At 44.0% G+C, this 14,431-nt stretch overlaps 1 protein-coding gene across 1 annotated transcript in view; it reads left to right on the forward strand.

Annotated features, from left to right (window-relative positions):
• Positions 1-14,431, forward strand: part of LOC115497648 (ATP-binding cassette sub-family A member 9) — a 31,119-nt gene that overhangs the window by 14,084 nt on the left and 2,604 nt on the right. Inside the window, 19 exon segments of the mRNA XM_030287411.4 lie at positions 96-186; positions 753-892; positions 1,332-1,451; positions 2,012-2,171; positions 2,415-2,581; positions 3,003-3,130; positions 4,393-4,530; positions 5,394-5,507; positions 6,007-6,177; positions 6,340-6,453; positions 6,647-6,754; positions 7,333-7,401; positions 7,954-8,045; positions 9,736-9,856; positions 10,558-10,672; positions 10,931-11,022; positions 11,799-11,944; positions 13,033-13,108; positions 13,601-13,695. Coding sequence (XP_030143271.4) covers positions 96-186; positions 753-892; positions 1,332-1,451; positions 2,012-2,171; positions 2,415-2,581; positions 3,003-3,130; positions 4,393-4,530; positions 5,394-5,507; positions 6,007-6,177; positions 6,340-6,453; positions 6,647-6,754; positions 7,333-7,401; positions 7,954-8,045; positions 9,736-9,856; positions 10,558-10,672; positions 10,931-11,022; positions 11,799-11,944; positions 13,033-13,108; positions 13,601-13,695 — 2,257 coding nt within the window.

The following is a 14,431-nucleotide window of genomic DNA, read 5'->3' on the forward strand; positions in this document are numbered from 1 at the left end:
TTAAAAAGTCTGCTGAGTTCAGAAGGAACAGAGTGAGGTCAGTCTGCTGCACTCTTGTAAATCCCCCTAAATCCTTTGCATTCCCTCCTCCTCAGATCGGAAAGCTTTCCTCTCCTGTGGGAGATTACAGAGTGTTGGCTCATCCCTCTACTTGAAGAGAAAATGGGGAATTGGCTATCACTTGAGGTAAAACCTTTTGTTTTGGCCATCACTCTTTTTGTGAAAAGCTCCTCATTCTCATATTTTCTTGTAGAATCTGTGTTTTTGTAGAGTTTATCTAGAGAGTAACAGAAATCCTGACAATTAATTTTAGAAGACCTTTAAGGCTGCCAGAATATCCCTGCTTTGGACAGCAAGCTGCCTTTTTTTTTGGAACCCTGAAAGATCTGAGCATCAGCTAAAATGACTTTGCAGCTGAAAGGGGACCAGAGCGAGGTGATCCGTGGTGCCAGAGTGATGTACGATGGCTTTGATGCAAAGTTCTTTTTCTTAGGAGTTTGATTCCTGAGTTCTTGGTTTAGCAGCATTGTCCAGGATCATAATTCTTAACTTCAAGCATTTTGTGCATGCATGGCAGAAACAGGGGCACTGCAGATAGCTGTGAGAATTCCCACTGAAGTTCTGCCCAGTTTTGGAAGTTTCCCTATGGAAGAATCACCACTGGCTCTGTACTCCAACCAGATGAGGCATATATTTTTTATTTCTTATTTAACATTATAACAGTGGTTTTGTTGTTTGGTTTTTTTTAACAGGATGCACATAAATGACCTGTGTGACCCAGAGCTTGTGTCATCCATGGTCAGACAGTACATCCCCGATGCTGTGCTCAGGGGGCAGAAGAGGGATGAGCTGTGTTTTAGGCTGCCTCTGGAAAACACTGACAGCTTCCCAGGTAAGAAACCTGTGCCAGGATTTTAAAGGGAAACCCACTGGTGGGAAAAGCAGAAATCAAAGTTACTGTGAAGGGAAAAATTATATTCCTTGGTCCATAATGTGTGGTATTAGGAAGCTGCATATCAGTTTTACAGAAAGCCTTCAGTGCACATGCTAATATTAATAATGAAGATTGAAAAAAAGAAAATCCACCAACTAATCTACAAACTAAAATCTATAGACCCTCTTCTGTTTTCAGGATGGTCCATGTAAACCAAAACCACTAGAATTCTCCACTAGTTACCTCTAAAGAACACAATAAATTTGTGATGACTTTCAGGTCATGGGGATTAATGACGTGAATGCTGGAACATCCAGTGTTAATTGGCTGAGTTTGTTAATTAACACTGGCTGAGTTTGTGGTGCCTGGGCTGAGTCTGGCTGTTTCTCCTGTGCAGATTTGTTCAGCCACCTCGAGAACAGCCTCTTGCCAGGGGTTGTTAATTATGAGGTGACCAGGACAACCCTGGAAGATGTTTTCCTGAAGCTGCAGGGCGAGGAAGCCATCGATCCCGAAGGTAAAGCCTCTTGCAAGCGTGGCATCCTCAAAGTTCCATCTAAACGTGTGTTTTAATGGACTATCCAATAAATTTCTGCTAAATGTGAATATTGATAGGCCTAGAGTGGCATTTGTATCCCAGTGAGGAATATCATCTTGGAGAAGCCCAAATTATTCTGTCTTGGCTTCCCAAAGGGTTTCAAGCGTGATAATTAAGGTTTGTGTTGAAAGGGTATTTATTTAACTTTGAAGGGTTGTCCAGCCCAGACCAGGAGGTGGGAAGGGATAAAGTTTGCAGAAGGCACTTCCCAAGGCCAGTGAAGATCTTGGATGTGTTGCCACACCAACCAGTCTGAATTCACCAATATAAATTCTATTCTGGATGAATTATGGTCCTTTTTCTCTGCCCTTCTAACTCTTCTCTCTCTTAAAAAAAAAAAAAAAAAGAAAAGAAAATTTAAAAAAAAAAATTAAAGTGTCTCTCTATTCAGAGCAGAAGATCCTTGATGACTGTTTGGGATTAGAAGGTGTCCTTGGAAGGCTCTTTGTGGGTAATGGCATTTCATGGTGAACACACAGGAGAGGGAGACCTCGAGGAGAGGGACCAGAACCTGCCGTGGTTCTCCAAGCAGGGGATGTTGGCCATGAGTGGGATGATGCTCTGGAGGCAGCAGGTGTGTGCTGTGCTGAGAATTCGCCTGCTCAGACTGAAGCACGAAGGAAAATTCCTCAGGGGCATGTAAGTACAGAAGCTCCCACCTGCCCTGCAGCCCTGGAGCAGCTGAGGGAAGGCTTAAATGCTGCTGGAGATGTTTGGAAGCAGAGAATTGGTGGGAAATGTTTCAAAGCTGCAAAAATAGGGGCAGTCTGGACTTAGCAGGAAAACTCTGGCTTGATTAAGTTTTAAATTTCCCCATAAATCACACAATTACTTACTGGTGGATTTCCCCTGGCATCACTTATGGTCTGTTTTTCCATCTAGATTGCTGTTATTTGGAGTATTTATCCTTCCACCACTGATGGTTTTAATGATGTTTCATATGTGGCACAACTCCAGCAGCTGGGAAATCACATCTAGCCCGTATTTTCTTCCCACAAAAGAGAAAATTCAAAATAGGTCTACAAACCTCCTCATATTCAATGACACAGGTGAGGAACAACACGTGATGCTGACTCACTTTCTGCAGCAATGTGAATTTTATTATAATTGACAGAGCAACCTTGCAAATGCCACAAATATATAAAGGAATGTGCATTGAGAAGTGTTTTCTTTTGAGCAAAAGTAAATGCAGTTCTAGTGATGATATAGATGATATGTAAAAGAGTAATGAACCAGGCAAGTTAAAAAAAAAAAAAAGTAAATAAACTAAGTTTGAAATACATATTTTGTTTAATCAGTTTAAATAAATAGATAATATATAGGAAGTATGTGTTTGCTTAGACTCTCAATATTTGGGTTTTTAACATAACTCTACATTGCAAGCAGGGACTTGTTTATATGAAACTGTTTCTATTTAAAGGAAAAAAATCCCTCTAATGACTCTAATTTCTGTCCTTGACTTGATTTCAGGATCAGAAATCGAGGATTTCATTGCTGCTTTGAAGACTCAAAACATAACCCCAGAAATAACTCCGGAGAAAAACATCACAAGCCTTCCAAATTATAATGGAGCTATAAAAATATCCCTGGAAGGCAAGGTAAGGGATATTTTTCTTTCCTTCTTTCATCCTGAAGATCAACAGGATTTCCTGAGAAGTATTTAAATGAGAGAAATAAACACACCAGAAAACAGAGAATGTTTTTTTTTAGCATAATAAAGAGTTTCAGTAGTGCTGTTCACACCTCTTGGGGACATGAAGGACTTTTGTTTTGACATTTGCCTGCATTAGGAATGGTGTGGCCAGCAGGAGCAGGGAGGTCATTCTTCCCCTGTACTCAGTGCTGGTGAGGGCACACCTCAAGTGCTGTGTCCAGTTCTGGGCCCTCAGTTTGGAAGGACACTGAGATATTTGAGTGCATCCAGAGGAGGCAGCGAGGCTGGAGAGGGGCTGGGAACACAAACCCTGTGAGGAACATTTGAAGGAGCTGGGGTTGTTTATCCTGGAGAAGAGGAGGCTCAGAGGTGACCTTATTGCTCTCCACAACTCCCTGAAGAGAGGTTGTAGACAGGTGGGGTCGGTCTCTTCCACCAGGCAGCACTGACAGAACAAGAGGACACAGTCTCACCTACGTCAGGGAAGGTTTAGGTTGGATATCAGGAAAAAATTTTCACCGAAAGAATAATAAAGCACTGGAATTGTCTTCCCAGGGAGGTGGTTGTCCTGGTTTGAAAAGCAAAACCAATGAGAGGCTCTACATCAGAAATGCAATTTATTAGGAAAAAAGAGAACAAAGAACCAAATACATACAATAGCACAAAAGAAGAACCACTGACAGAGTCAGAGACACAACCTGACACTCGCTGGCTGGGGCGGTGATGGCAGATATGGCTCTGTCCAAGCAGTGCTCCTGCAGACTGATGGAGTTTCCCTCTGGAGGTCCAGTGCAGAGAAGGTCTCAGCTGTTCCTCTTGGAGGAGGGGATCTCCTTGCTGCCTGCACAACCCCACTGATATCCTTGATGGTGTCGTTTGGCTCCTCCCTCTGGGCGGAGCATCTCACAACAGAACGCTGTGATCTTATCAGCCATGTGGCTAAAAGAACAGCTCCTCCTGGAGGGACTTATCTCTGAGCCACGAGATAAGGGGAAAAAGGGATTGCAGCTCGAGGTGGTAATGGAATACACCCCAATATCATAACCTGGGACTGTGATCCAATCACCATCTCTGGATGTGTTTAAAAAAAGACTGGACAAGGCACATGGTGCTACAGTCTAGTGAGGTGTTAAGGCATAGGTTGGACTTGATGATCTTAGAGGTCTCTTCCAACCTCCTTACTCTGTGATTCTGTGACATCTTCAGAGCCGCCAGTTCACAGTCATGTGCAGCCCAGAACCCATCAACTGCTTCCCTGTGCTCGTGAACATCCTCAGCAACACCTTCCTGAGGCTCTCCAATTCCACCGCACGCTTCCGCGTCTGGAGCCAGCTCTTCTACTCGGTGAGGGTCCTGCCCTGCTGGGCCAGAGTCAGCTGGGACAGCTGAAGGGATGAGGACTGTACAGCCTGGGGGGCTGGGGGAACAGGTTCCAAGGGGTGAGGGCAGTGATCCCACTGCTGGTGGTTCCCAGGGGTATTTAATGATGATTTTTTTCCTGTGGCGTCCAAAGGTTCTGTGGGGGCTTCGGTACCGTAAGAAATTTGTGCAGTTTGGAGGGAATTGGGATTGTTCTTGGAGAAAAGAAGTTTCAGGATGATCTAATTGTGCCCTTCCAGTCCCTGATGGAAAGAGGGAGAGAGACTGTTTACAAGGGCCTGGAGTGACAGGCCAAAGGGGAATGCCTTCCCACTGAGCCAGATTGGTTGAGATTGGATATTAGGAGGAAATTGTTCCCTGGAGGGTGGGCAGGCCCTGGCACAGGTGCCCAGAGCAGCTGTGGCTGCCCCTGGATCTCTGGCAGTGTCCAAGGCCAGGGTGGATGGGGCTTGGAGCCACCTGGAATAGTGGAAGGTGTCCTTGCCTACAGCAGGGGTGGAATGAGATTAAAAGGTCCTTTCCAACCAGGCCATGCTGATGAACATGGTGGGAATACACCAGTGATCTTTGCAAACCCCACATTTCCTCAGCAACAAAAAGTTGGTCTCCATCCCCAACAATGTACAATAATCCGAATTATTTCTGCAAATTCTAGGTTGCTAAATGTCATTATGTTTTTCTTTTCCCCTTGTTTCCTGTTCTTAAACACCACTGACTTACCATTTGTGCTGTTGCTCACTGGTGTGTTCAACCATCTCATGAGCATCAAGCCAGCCAGATTTTCCCTGGGCAGCATCAGTCATGGATGGCTGAATTTCTCCCCACAGGGAGAAAACTCAGAGCTGAAGAATTACATTTTTTTTGGCTTATTCACCTACCTGCTGGTTTTGACTGCTGGTTTGCCTCCTCTCTTTGCAATGAGCAGTGTGGAGGATTACAAGGTAAGGAGCCTAAGGAGTGAATGCAATGCAAAATGCCTGGAGAGCACCAGTGGGGATGCCCTGGCACAGGTGCCCAGAGCAGCTGTGGCTGCCCCTGGATCCCTGGAAGTGTCCAAGGCCAGGCTGGACAGAGTTTGGAGCACCTGGGATGGTGGAAGGTGTCCCTGCCAGGGCAGGGATGATCTTTAAGGTCCTTTCCAACCCAAATAATTCATGATTCTGTGGTTTCTAGGCAGGGTGATAGAAGAAAATCAGTCAGGTTAGCACCAAAGTGCACTTCTTTGCGTCCCAGGGAACCAGCTGCGGCTCACAATAATGTGGATGTTAATAAAGCTTTTGAGATCTGAATGAATTAATTATTTTTCATTTTAGGAATGACGTTTTAAACAATGGTTGAATTAAGAATTGGAAAGGAGAGGAAGGGAAGAGCAAGGGAATAGAGAAGGAGCAGGAATGATGTTTTAGACTCTCCCTTTTCTCATTTTTGTCATTTTTGCAGCTCCAGGCTCGCTCCCAGCTGCGGCTCGCGGGGCTCTTCCCCTCGGCCTACTGGTGTGGGCAGGCTCTGGTGGACATCCCCTTCTTCTGGAGCCTGATCTGCCTCATGTGTGGGATCCTGATGCTCTTCACCCGCATCTGCCCCTTGGACACCCGTGCTGTGCTGACCCTGGTGAGCTCTGGGCACAATGGGTGAATGGCAGTAACTCCCCTCCCTCACTGCACAGCAGGATTTGGCTTTAAAGAGTTTCTTTGCAATGGGCTCCTCTGGGCAGGTTGTCACACATCCACAGGCACCTCCTTGTCACTGATGTCTCTCTCTCTCTCTCTTCAGCTCATTTGCATCTTTGGTTATGGAATATCTCTTGTCCTCTTCGTTTATTTAATGGCCTTCAAATTTCGCACGGGGCGAAGCAATCGTTACATTTGGTCTTTAGCCTTCATTTTGGTAAGTGAGGAGCAGCTTCACTCTGAAGTGTTTGATTTACACACCTTGCCACTTGGGCCTTTGTTTCAAATTTACATCAAGAAATTTCAATTTATATCAAAATTCAGCAGAATAACCTGAATCACCAACAGATATCCTGTTTTTTCAGCAACAATGCATTAATATTGGAAATAGTTTTTCTGCTTTATTCCAGGTGAATTATGCTGCTTTTATGAACAGTGACCATCATGAAGTACTTTACTACGCCTGTATGTTGATTCCTATGTTTCCACCTGTGGGCTGGATCATGTTCTCTGGACTAGTAAGAAAAACACATCCTACTAAATTCAATAATTATTATTTCTTAATGGTGCAAACTGGCAAAGCAAGAGGCACTTCCCAAATTCCCAGTCAAAAAGAGAGAGAGGGAAAAGAAAACACCAGTGAAGAGAAGTTCCAGGCTGTTAAGTGAGAGAAGAGGCCAAGATTTGACCTGTTAATCTTTGGTTTGATTGGGATATTTTTGGTCTGTTTAGTCACTAAGAGCTGTTACAGTGGCTATATTTTGACAGCAAGGGTGGCATGGGAGGGGAAAGTGGTGGAGTGGGAAAACCAGGCAGGAGGAAGTGAGCAGGGAGAAGGCCAAAGACTGGGAAGAGAGAAGCTGTGATGGAAAAGGTCAACTTAACCTGACTGATTTGAGGCCTCTGAATTTCTGCAGCTAAGGAAGCCACAACCCATTGAGGCATTAAGAACCAAATTAAAAAAGACAAATCAAAGCTCCTTTATCCCATCCTGAAGAAAAGCTAAACATCCCTACCTGCCACATTTGCTCTGACCCTGCCCTGAGACACAAGGCACTGAGGAGTTTTCTAATTGTCTGATCTCCTTTTCTTCCAGAATTTCCTCATGTACCATGATCACACCATTTTTGAGACATGGAATTACATCTACATGCCTGTCTTTGCAGTAAGGAGGGACTTGGAGATGGTTGCTTGGGCAGGGATGACTGTCACTGATGCAGTGGGCTTGCACCGGTCTTGTAAACTCTCCCCATAAATAAAGGATGGGGTTTGTAGTCAAAATTTCCCGTTAAGTGTTGGCAGGGGAAGCAAATTCCAAGAAATCCTGGGCTTGTGTCTGATGTGGCCTTTGGATGCTGCAAAAATGGGGCAGGGGCTTAAGTGGAGCTCATGCAGAAGGCAAAGATATTATTAATAAACTGATCATGCCAATGCTGCTTCTACAAGAGGATGAGAGGATATCCCATCCCATGGGATGTCTGTTGGGGTGCAGGTGGATTATCTGGGCTAGAGCTGCTGTAAGAAATCAAGGCTTTTGCAAATAATCTGCATATCAGAGAGGAATGTCTGCAAAGCATCAGTTTAGCTCCCTGCCCCTGTAGACCTTTTCAACAGCTGAAATTAATGAGCTAGGTTACTGCATCCCTTTATAATTAAAATTAGCGGGGTGTGTTGTTGCCTTGTCTCCACACAAACCTGATGAGTGTCTGGTTTCCAGCCATACATCCACTGTGTGATTTTCGCTTTCCTCCTGCGCTGTTTGGAGATGAGATATGGAGAAGCAGTTCCAGGATTTGATCCCATCTTCAGGTGTGTCCCAGGCATTCCTTGTGAGCCACAGCCATCCCTGTCTGCAGGGTGGGCTTGGAGCTGCACAGCCTCCTGACAGCAGGAGGGAAAAACGTGCTATGTGAAAGATGTTTGTCAGCATGTGGGTAAAGCTAGTGTTTTTTATTTTTTCTATGTCCTTGAGAGGATTAAAATTGTGATTTCAGCTTTTTTTTTTTTTTTTTTAAGGTTCATAGCTGAGATTTCAGGACATTTCCCTACAGGGGGTAAATTAATGAAATGGAGAGAGAAAAATTTTAACTCCTTTTCAAAGGTGTCAGTATTGCTCCAAATAGGATAGAGAAAACTTCATCAGGTCAAGGTTGTCTAAGTGCTCCCTGCTTGCCTGTCACCAACAAGAAGTGACCTGAGTCACATGGGAGAAGATTTATAAAAAGTATTTAATTACCAAACATTACCAAGTGTGGGGGTTAAATGCCCAAATTGGTTTGCAAATCTGCCACGTGTATTTTAATTCTCTTTGACCAGATGATTGGCATGTCTAGAGCAGGGAACCAGTCCATAATTAAAGATGAATGAAAAGCTAAAGCTGGCCTTTATTTTCTCAGCCATGCCAGAGAATTTTAGCTTTTCCTCCCCAGAAATACTTGAGCAAACACCATCTGGGGAACAGCTCAGGGATCCTTGTGTGTCCCTTCCAACTCTGAGCCTGTGAGCTCCCCGAGGGCAAACTTTTGGGTTTCGTTGGTGCTGCCAGCGAAATACATTTAAGGGATCACAGTTTAAATGTGAACCCTGCAATAAATTTAAAACGTGGCAGCACTAAAAGTGTGACCCTCAGTTACATTTTACTGCCCCAGAGGTTTGGAGCTTATCAAAAATACTTATCTGGCAAAATCTGGGCCTGGAAGGTGCCATTTCATGGGTCCCTTTCTAATGTTTGTGTCACCAGCTTCAACCTCAGCTGGCAAAAAAATATTAAATTAAAAAAAATTAGGGAATTTGGTGCTTTGAGGAAATTTTATTTATTTCCTTCCTGCCACTGTGGTGGGTAGTTCAGGCCCCAGTCTGTGCACTGGGAAATAAATTTGAAAATTATTATACTTATTTATAGATATAAATATGCACTTATGTCCTCTCTAATTATACTGGGAAAAAAACTTATAAATGCAAACCTTTTTTGGAAGTGATTCCGAATGAAAGCATCTCTCCTCCTCTGTGGGAAAAGGATTTGTAGAAAATTTTAAAAATTTGACAGAAGGTTCACATAGGCTCATATCTGTGTGTAAACTTTGAGATAAGCAACATTGACTTAGAAATGTTATAGAATAGGATAGACATTGTTGAGAGAGAAACTGAAGTGGAAATGTGCTTTAAAAGATAGTTCTCCAAACAAGACTAGATACTTTAGAGAAATAGAATTATGAAAGATGCATTGTAGTAAGATTCATGAGGGGTAATTTTAGATGATTAGACATGATGTTAAGACATTTATAATATAGTGTGGTCAAAGTTGATAGGTTGAGAAATGCTTATAGTGTATTGTAATTGGGAAATAGTCGGCTTCTGATTGTGATGTTGTGCATTATAGCACATGTATTGTCTCACCCTTCCCATGAGAGTGAAAATGGAAGAGAAGTTTTTAAAAGGCCTCTCAGTTACCCATCTCTGGGTGAGCAAAGGGCTCAGTCTGACCCTCCTGCACTTGTAGGATCCAGCAGAGAGGAGAGGCCCCCCAGCAGAACAAGGAGCAGGCTGGCGAGGAGCCCCCCGAGGTGCAGGCGGAGCGGGAGCGGGTGCGGCGCGCGCTGGCCTCGCTGCAGCAGGAGGAGGTGATCCCAACCCAGCCCTGCACCGCTTTGCTTTCCATTCTCCATCTGTCCCCACAGGCCCCCAGATGGGCAATAATTAGCATTGACTCCATGGTTGCAGAAGGCTGATCAATTGCTTTATTATATCATCTTATACTATATTATACTAATTAACAAACTCAGTAACCCTTCCAGCCAGACCGATACAGCTCTGACCTAATTGGTCAATCCATCCAAAAACCATCCACTGTCTAATTAAGAAATCACCCTTTAGTAAACAAATCTCCATGTCACGTTCCACATATGCGCAACAGCATGGTCAAGTGGAGATAAGAATTGTTTCTCATTCTTTCTCTGATCTCACAGCCTTCCCCAGGAAAATGCCTGGGAAAGTTGTGCCTGCTCTCTATGGCCAGAGAGGTGCTGCCACATCCATCATTTTCATTCTTTCACTGCCTCTGCTTTCTTAGCTCATGCACTCAGATCTTCTGATGTGATCTCACCACCCAGCCCTTGATCACCATGGCACCACAAAGACTTTAGCTGGCCCCATTATTTTTATTCTCATTCTGCATACCTGGTTTGGGTTTTTTTTTCCCTCTGTTTCATGGGTTTTTAATGTGAAATTTTCTCTTTTTCAAATCCTGCTTAACTGTAAGAACAGATCAGCTGTCTCATGGGGTAGGAGGAGAATTTTTATTTCCCTCTCTGTCTCTTCACAGAACTTGGTAGTTGTCAACAGTTTGCGCAAGGAATACGAAGTCAGAACAGCCACTTCCATCTTTAAGAAAAAGAAGAAACTTGCTGTCAAAAATCTCTCTTTTGGTGTTAAAAAAGGTTCAAGTACTTTTCCGCACTCCCTATAAGATAACTGACTAAAATCTAAAGAGAAGGCCTTATTTGGAGGCAGTATTTTTGTTAGAATTTTCTTGTGAGCTTTGAGACCTGACGTTCTGGGCTTCTGTCTTCAAAGTTTTAATTTATGTGGATAGAACAATCCTTTCTTCTACTGTACTTTTCAGTATTACCTAGAATACAGGGGAGAAGTCATATTACCAATAAATATTATTAACAGTTGTTGTAAATTTGTTCCAGGAGAAGTCTTAGGTCTGTTAGGACCCAATGGAGCTGGGAAAAGCACAACTCTGAACATGATTTCCGGAGGTGTAGCAGTGACTGCTGGGGAGGTAGGTGGCTTCTTGGAGCAGCTGCAGAGATGACCTTAATGCCTTTAAAAATTAAGGATGTGGTAAGACAAGCCATCAAAATCTTCCTACAATCAGGGGATGTATGGATGATTATGTAAAATTTATGTGTCCTGGATATTTACAGAGCTGAGCAAAAGTGTTGATTTATGCCAAGCATAAGTTCTCATGTTCCTCAAAGTCAGTGTTACAGATTTAAGAGTTTGAGCAGCAGGAAATCTTCAGCTGGCATTCGAAACCCATTGTGAAATACCTCAAGCCCTGTAAGAATTGTTGACATCTAAAAAACCCCAAAAATAACACTCTCCATAAACAGCCTTGCAAAACCAGGAAATTGAAAACGAATGTGAGCAGCGTTGGGCCAGTAACAATCCATCATTAATTATGTGCAGAATGATTAATGGCATGTGCTGGGGGAGGGGAAATGCCATTGCTCTTACAGATTTGGGACTGAAGGTTGCAAATAGGAAAGTATTACTAGGAAAAGACTGGTTGATGTTGGTAATATTACCAAAGTGAAAAGGCAGATGGAGCAGGATCACCTTGCCCATGGAGCCCCATGGTGACCACTCACAAGTGGCTACTGCCCACACAACTGCTTACCTTGGCCAGTTGGATGGAGCTTGGGGCAACCTGGGGTAGTGGAAGATGTCCCTGCCCGTTGTAGGGGTGGGATGGGATGAGCTCTAAGGTACTTCCCAGCCAAAGCACCCTGTGGCTGTGTGACCCCACAAGTGCAGAGCTGTGTGTCTGTGCAGGTGCTGCTCGGGGGCCGGGATGAAGCCCTGGGCTGGTGCCCACAGCAGGACCCGCTCTGGCCACACCTGACAGTGCTGCAGCACCTGGAGGCCTTCGCCGCCGTCCGGGGAATGAGGGAGGAAGATGCTGCTCTTGCCATCAGCTGGTAGGAAGCCAAATTATCTCATCTCTTGGTTCTCCCTCCCTCCAGAGGTAGGGAGCCTTCCAGCCTATCATTGTCGCCACTAGAAATGAAGGGATGGGACTAATTCCAAGCTAAGAACAATTTATTGCTCAGATAAACATCAGTCTCAGGGGCTGTGAGATTTTACAGGAGCAAGCAGTCGGCCATAGCTCAAGAGTAGTCACAAGTTCTTAGTTACAAGGCAATATAGAACTTTCTAACCCAACAGACAGTTGTCACAGGGTTTATTTTGCTTTTCTAACCTGCCACTTTTATTTACATCTGCTGCACTGTGGATACTTTTGTCTAGTGGCTTCTGTCTCACTCACACACATATGCTTCTGTTACAACTTCTAAACTCCTAGCTACTCTGTTCAACCACAACCTTACATTATCAACCCTTCACCCTCTTATCAATACAGTTTCTTACTTACCTAAGGCATATTCTAACCTACAACTATAAAAATACAAGTTTATGATTTCTTTCTTCTTAGAAGAAGCTTAGATTGATGTAAAAATACAATACATAGATATTAAGCAGAAAAATCATCTTCTAAGGCTGTAGATCAAATCCTTAAGTGTCTGTGGAAGTTTCTGTTTTTCTGATTCCTACACCAGGCCAATCACTATGTGATTTTACAGGGTGGGGAAGGGTTCCTCTTTTAACAAAACTGGCTCGTGTGGTTAAGAGACAGCATCTTCAATGCCTCTCACCTTAGAGAGGTGACTTCTCCTGATGAGGTCTGCTATTTTATACTGTTCTTAGTCCCTTGCCTATGAAGACTGTAGCCCAAGTTTACCTGGAAAAATTCAGGAAAAAAAATTAAATTTGCCTCAGTTCATGGCTAGTTGCATGAGTAACTCACTTCTCCCATTAGCTACACTTCCTGCCTTGAATTTCTGTCGAAATTCCTCAATTTAATATTCAAGTTAGGAGCAGAATGCCCAGGTAACCCAAGGTGATGGATATCAACCCAAACATGTCAGTGTTGGGTTCCTCAGTCCCCCTGACCACAGAGGTTACACGCCAAGGTGATAATTTGGGGCTTTTCCCTTTCTGTTGCTCACAGCATAGGAAGGGCCTTGGATCTCCTGAAGCATTTCAAGACCCCAGCAAGAAGTTTATCTGCTGGAGAAGCCAGAAAGGTACATGTTGGATTTGTCTTCCCTACTTAACCAAACCCTGCTCAACCCTTCTTGGACGTGGTGCAGAGGAAACCTTCAGCTGAGTGGGTTCCTGGCATCATTCATTTTCATCAATACCTTTTGAATCCATCCTGACAGGATTCCCTCCCTCCTCCTCACGCTATTTCCTATTCTTCTGCACCATGTGTTTAATAAGTGCTAACCACAAATTGGATTTACAATCACCTCTTCACGCCCCACCACCTACATCTGCCAGTAAATGGGATGGAAAACCACTTTCACGTCTTGGGCAGGCTCAGGAGGTCTGGGGAGATCTGATTTTGAGAGATGAAAATGTTAACTGAGAACACCTGAAGTGGGATTTTTTTAAATTCCTGTTCCTTTTGTACTTTGCAATCAAGGGCTTCAGCTTTGAAAATTTCACAGGGATTAAGGTGCGCCAGTTTTGCAGGTAACTAAAGGAGTCCTGACCTGATGTTGTTCCCATTCCAGCTGTCATTTGCTCTGAGCATCCTGGGAGGCCCGGCAGTGATGCTTTGGGATGAGCCCTCCGTGAGCCTGGACCCCAAAGGGCAGCGCCACATGTGGTGAGCAGCCCTGGCCTGGCAGAAATGGGAATCTGGGGCGGGTTTAACAGCATGGGCCTCACCCTCCCCATTGCAGGAACTCTTGGGCAGGCAGAAGTAACAGTGGAGATCTGTCTGTTCCCTTTTTCCTAATGCCCAGGGGATGGGGAGAGCTTGCTGAGCCTCTCAGCTAGCAGCAATAATGTAACATAATGGTCATCAATACACCCCAAAAAATGACCCCATAAAGGTCATTAATACACCCCAAAAAATCTTGGGAGGCACCAGCTGAATCTATTCATTTGGTACAAAAGACACACATTTCTGTTTTCTTCAGAGCAAGAGAAAAATCTGTAGGAAGTCTTCCCTTTAATCATTCAGCACTAGTGTTTGCTTTAGCTTTTCATCACCAGTTTACACCACCAGTGCAAAATTTGGAGGGATGCTGACATGACAAATTACAGCATAGCAGTGGCATCCAGGTCATCTTTAAACAAGAAAACTGAAGCCTTTTAAATAGTTCTCAGCTTTTTAAAAACTTTAAAACGTTGTTCCTAAGGAGGGAGACATAGACCAGTATTGGAGTCTTGGATGCTGACAATTTTGAACTTTCTGTGCTGAAGGGCACAGACCCACAAGAAAATACTGTATTTGACCTGAGGCCATGGAGAAGGCTTCCAAAATTGATTGGTAGCACTGGGATTATGGGTGTGTAGTTTGATTAGAAGTGTGTGATATCACAGGGTGGCAAACTTGG

Source organism: Taeniopygia guttata, chromosome 18 (genome assembly GCF_048771995.1).
Source record: "Taeniopygia guttata chromosome 18, bTaeGut7.mat, whole genome shotgun sequence".
NCBI classification, from domain to species: Eukaryota; Metazoa; Chordata; class Aves; order Passeriformes; family Estrildidae; genus Taeniopygia; species Taeniopygia guttata.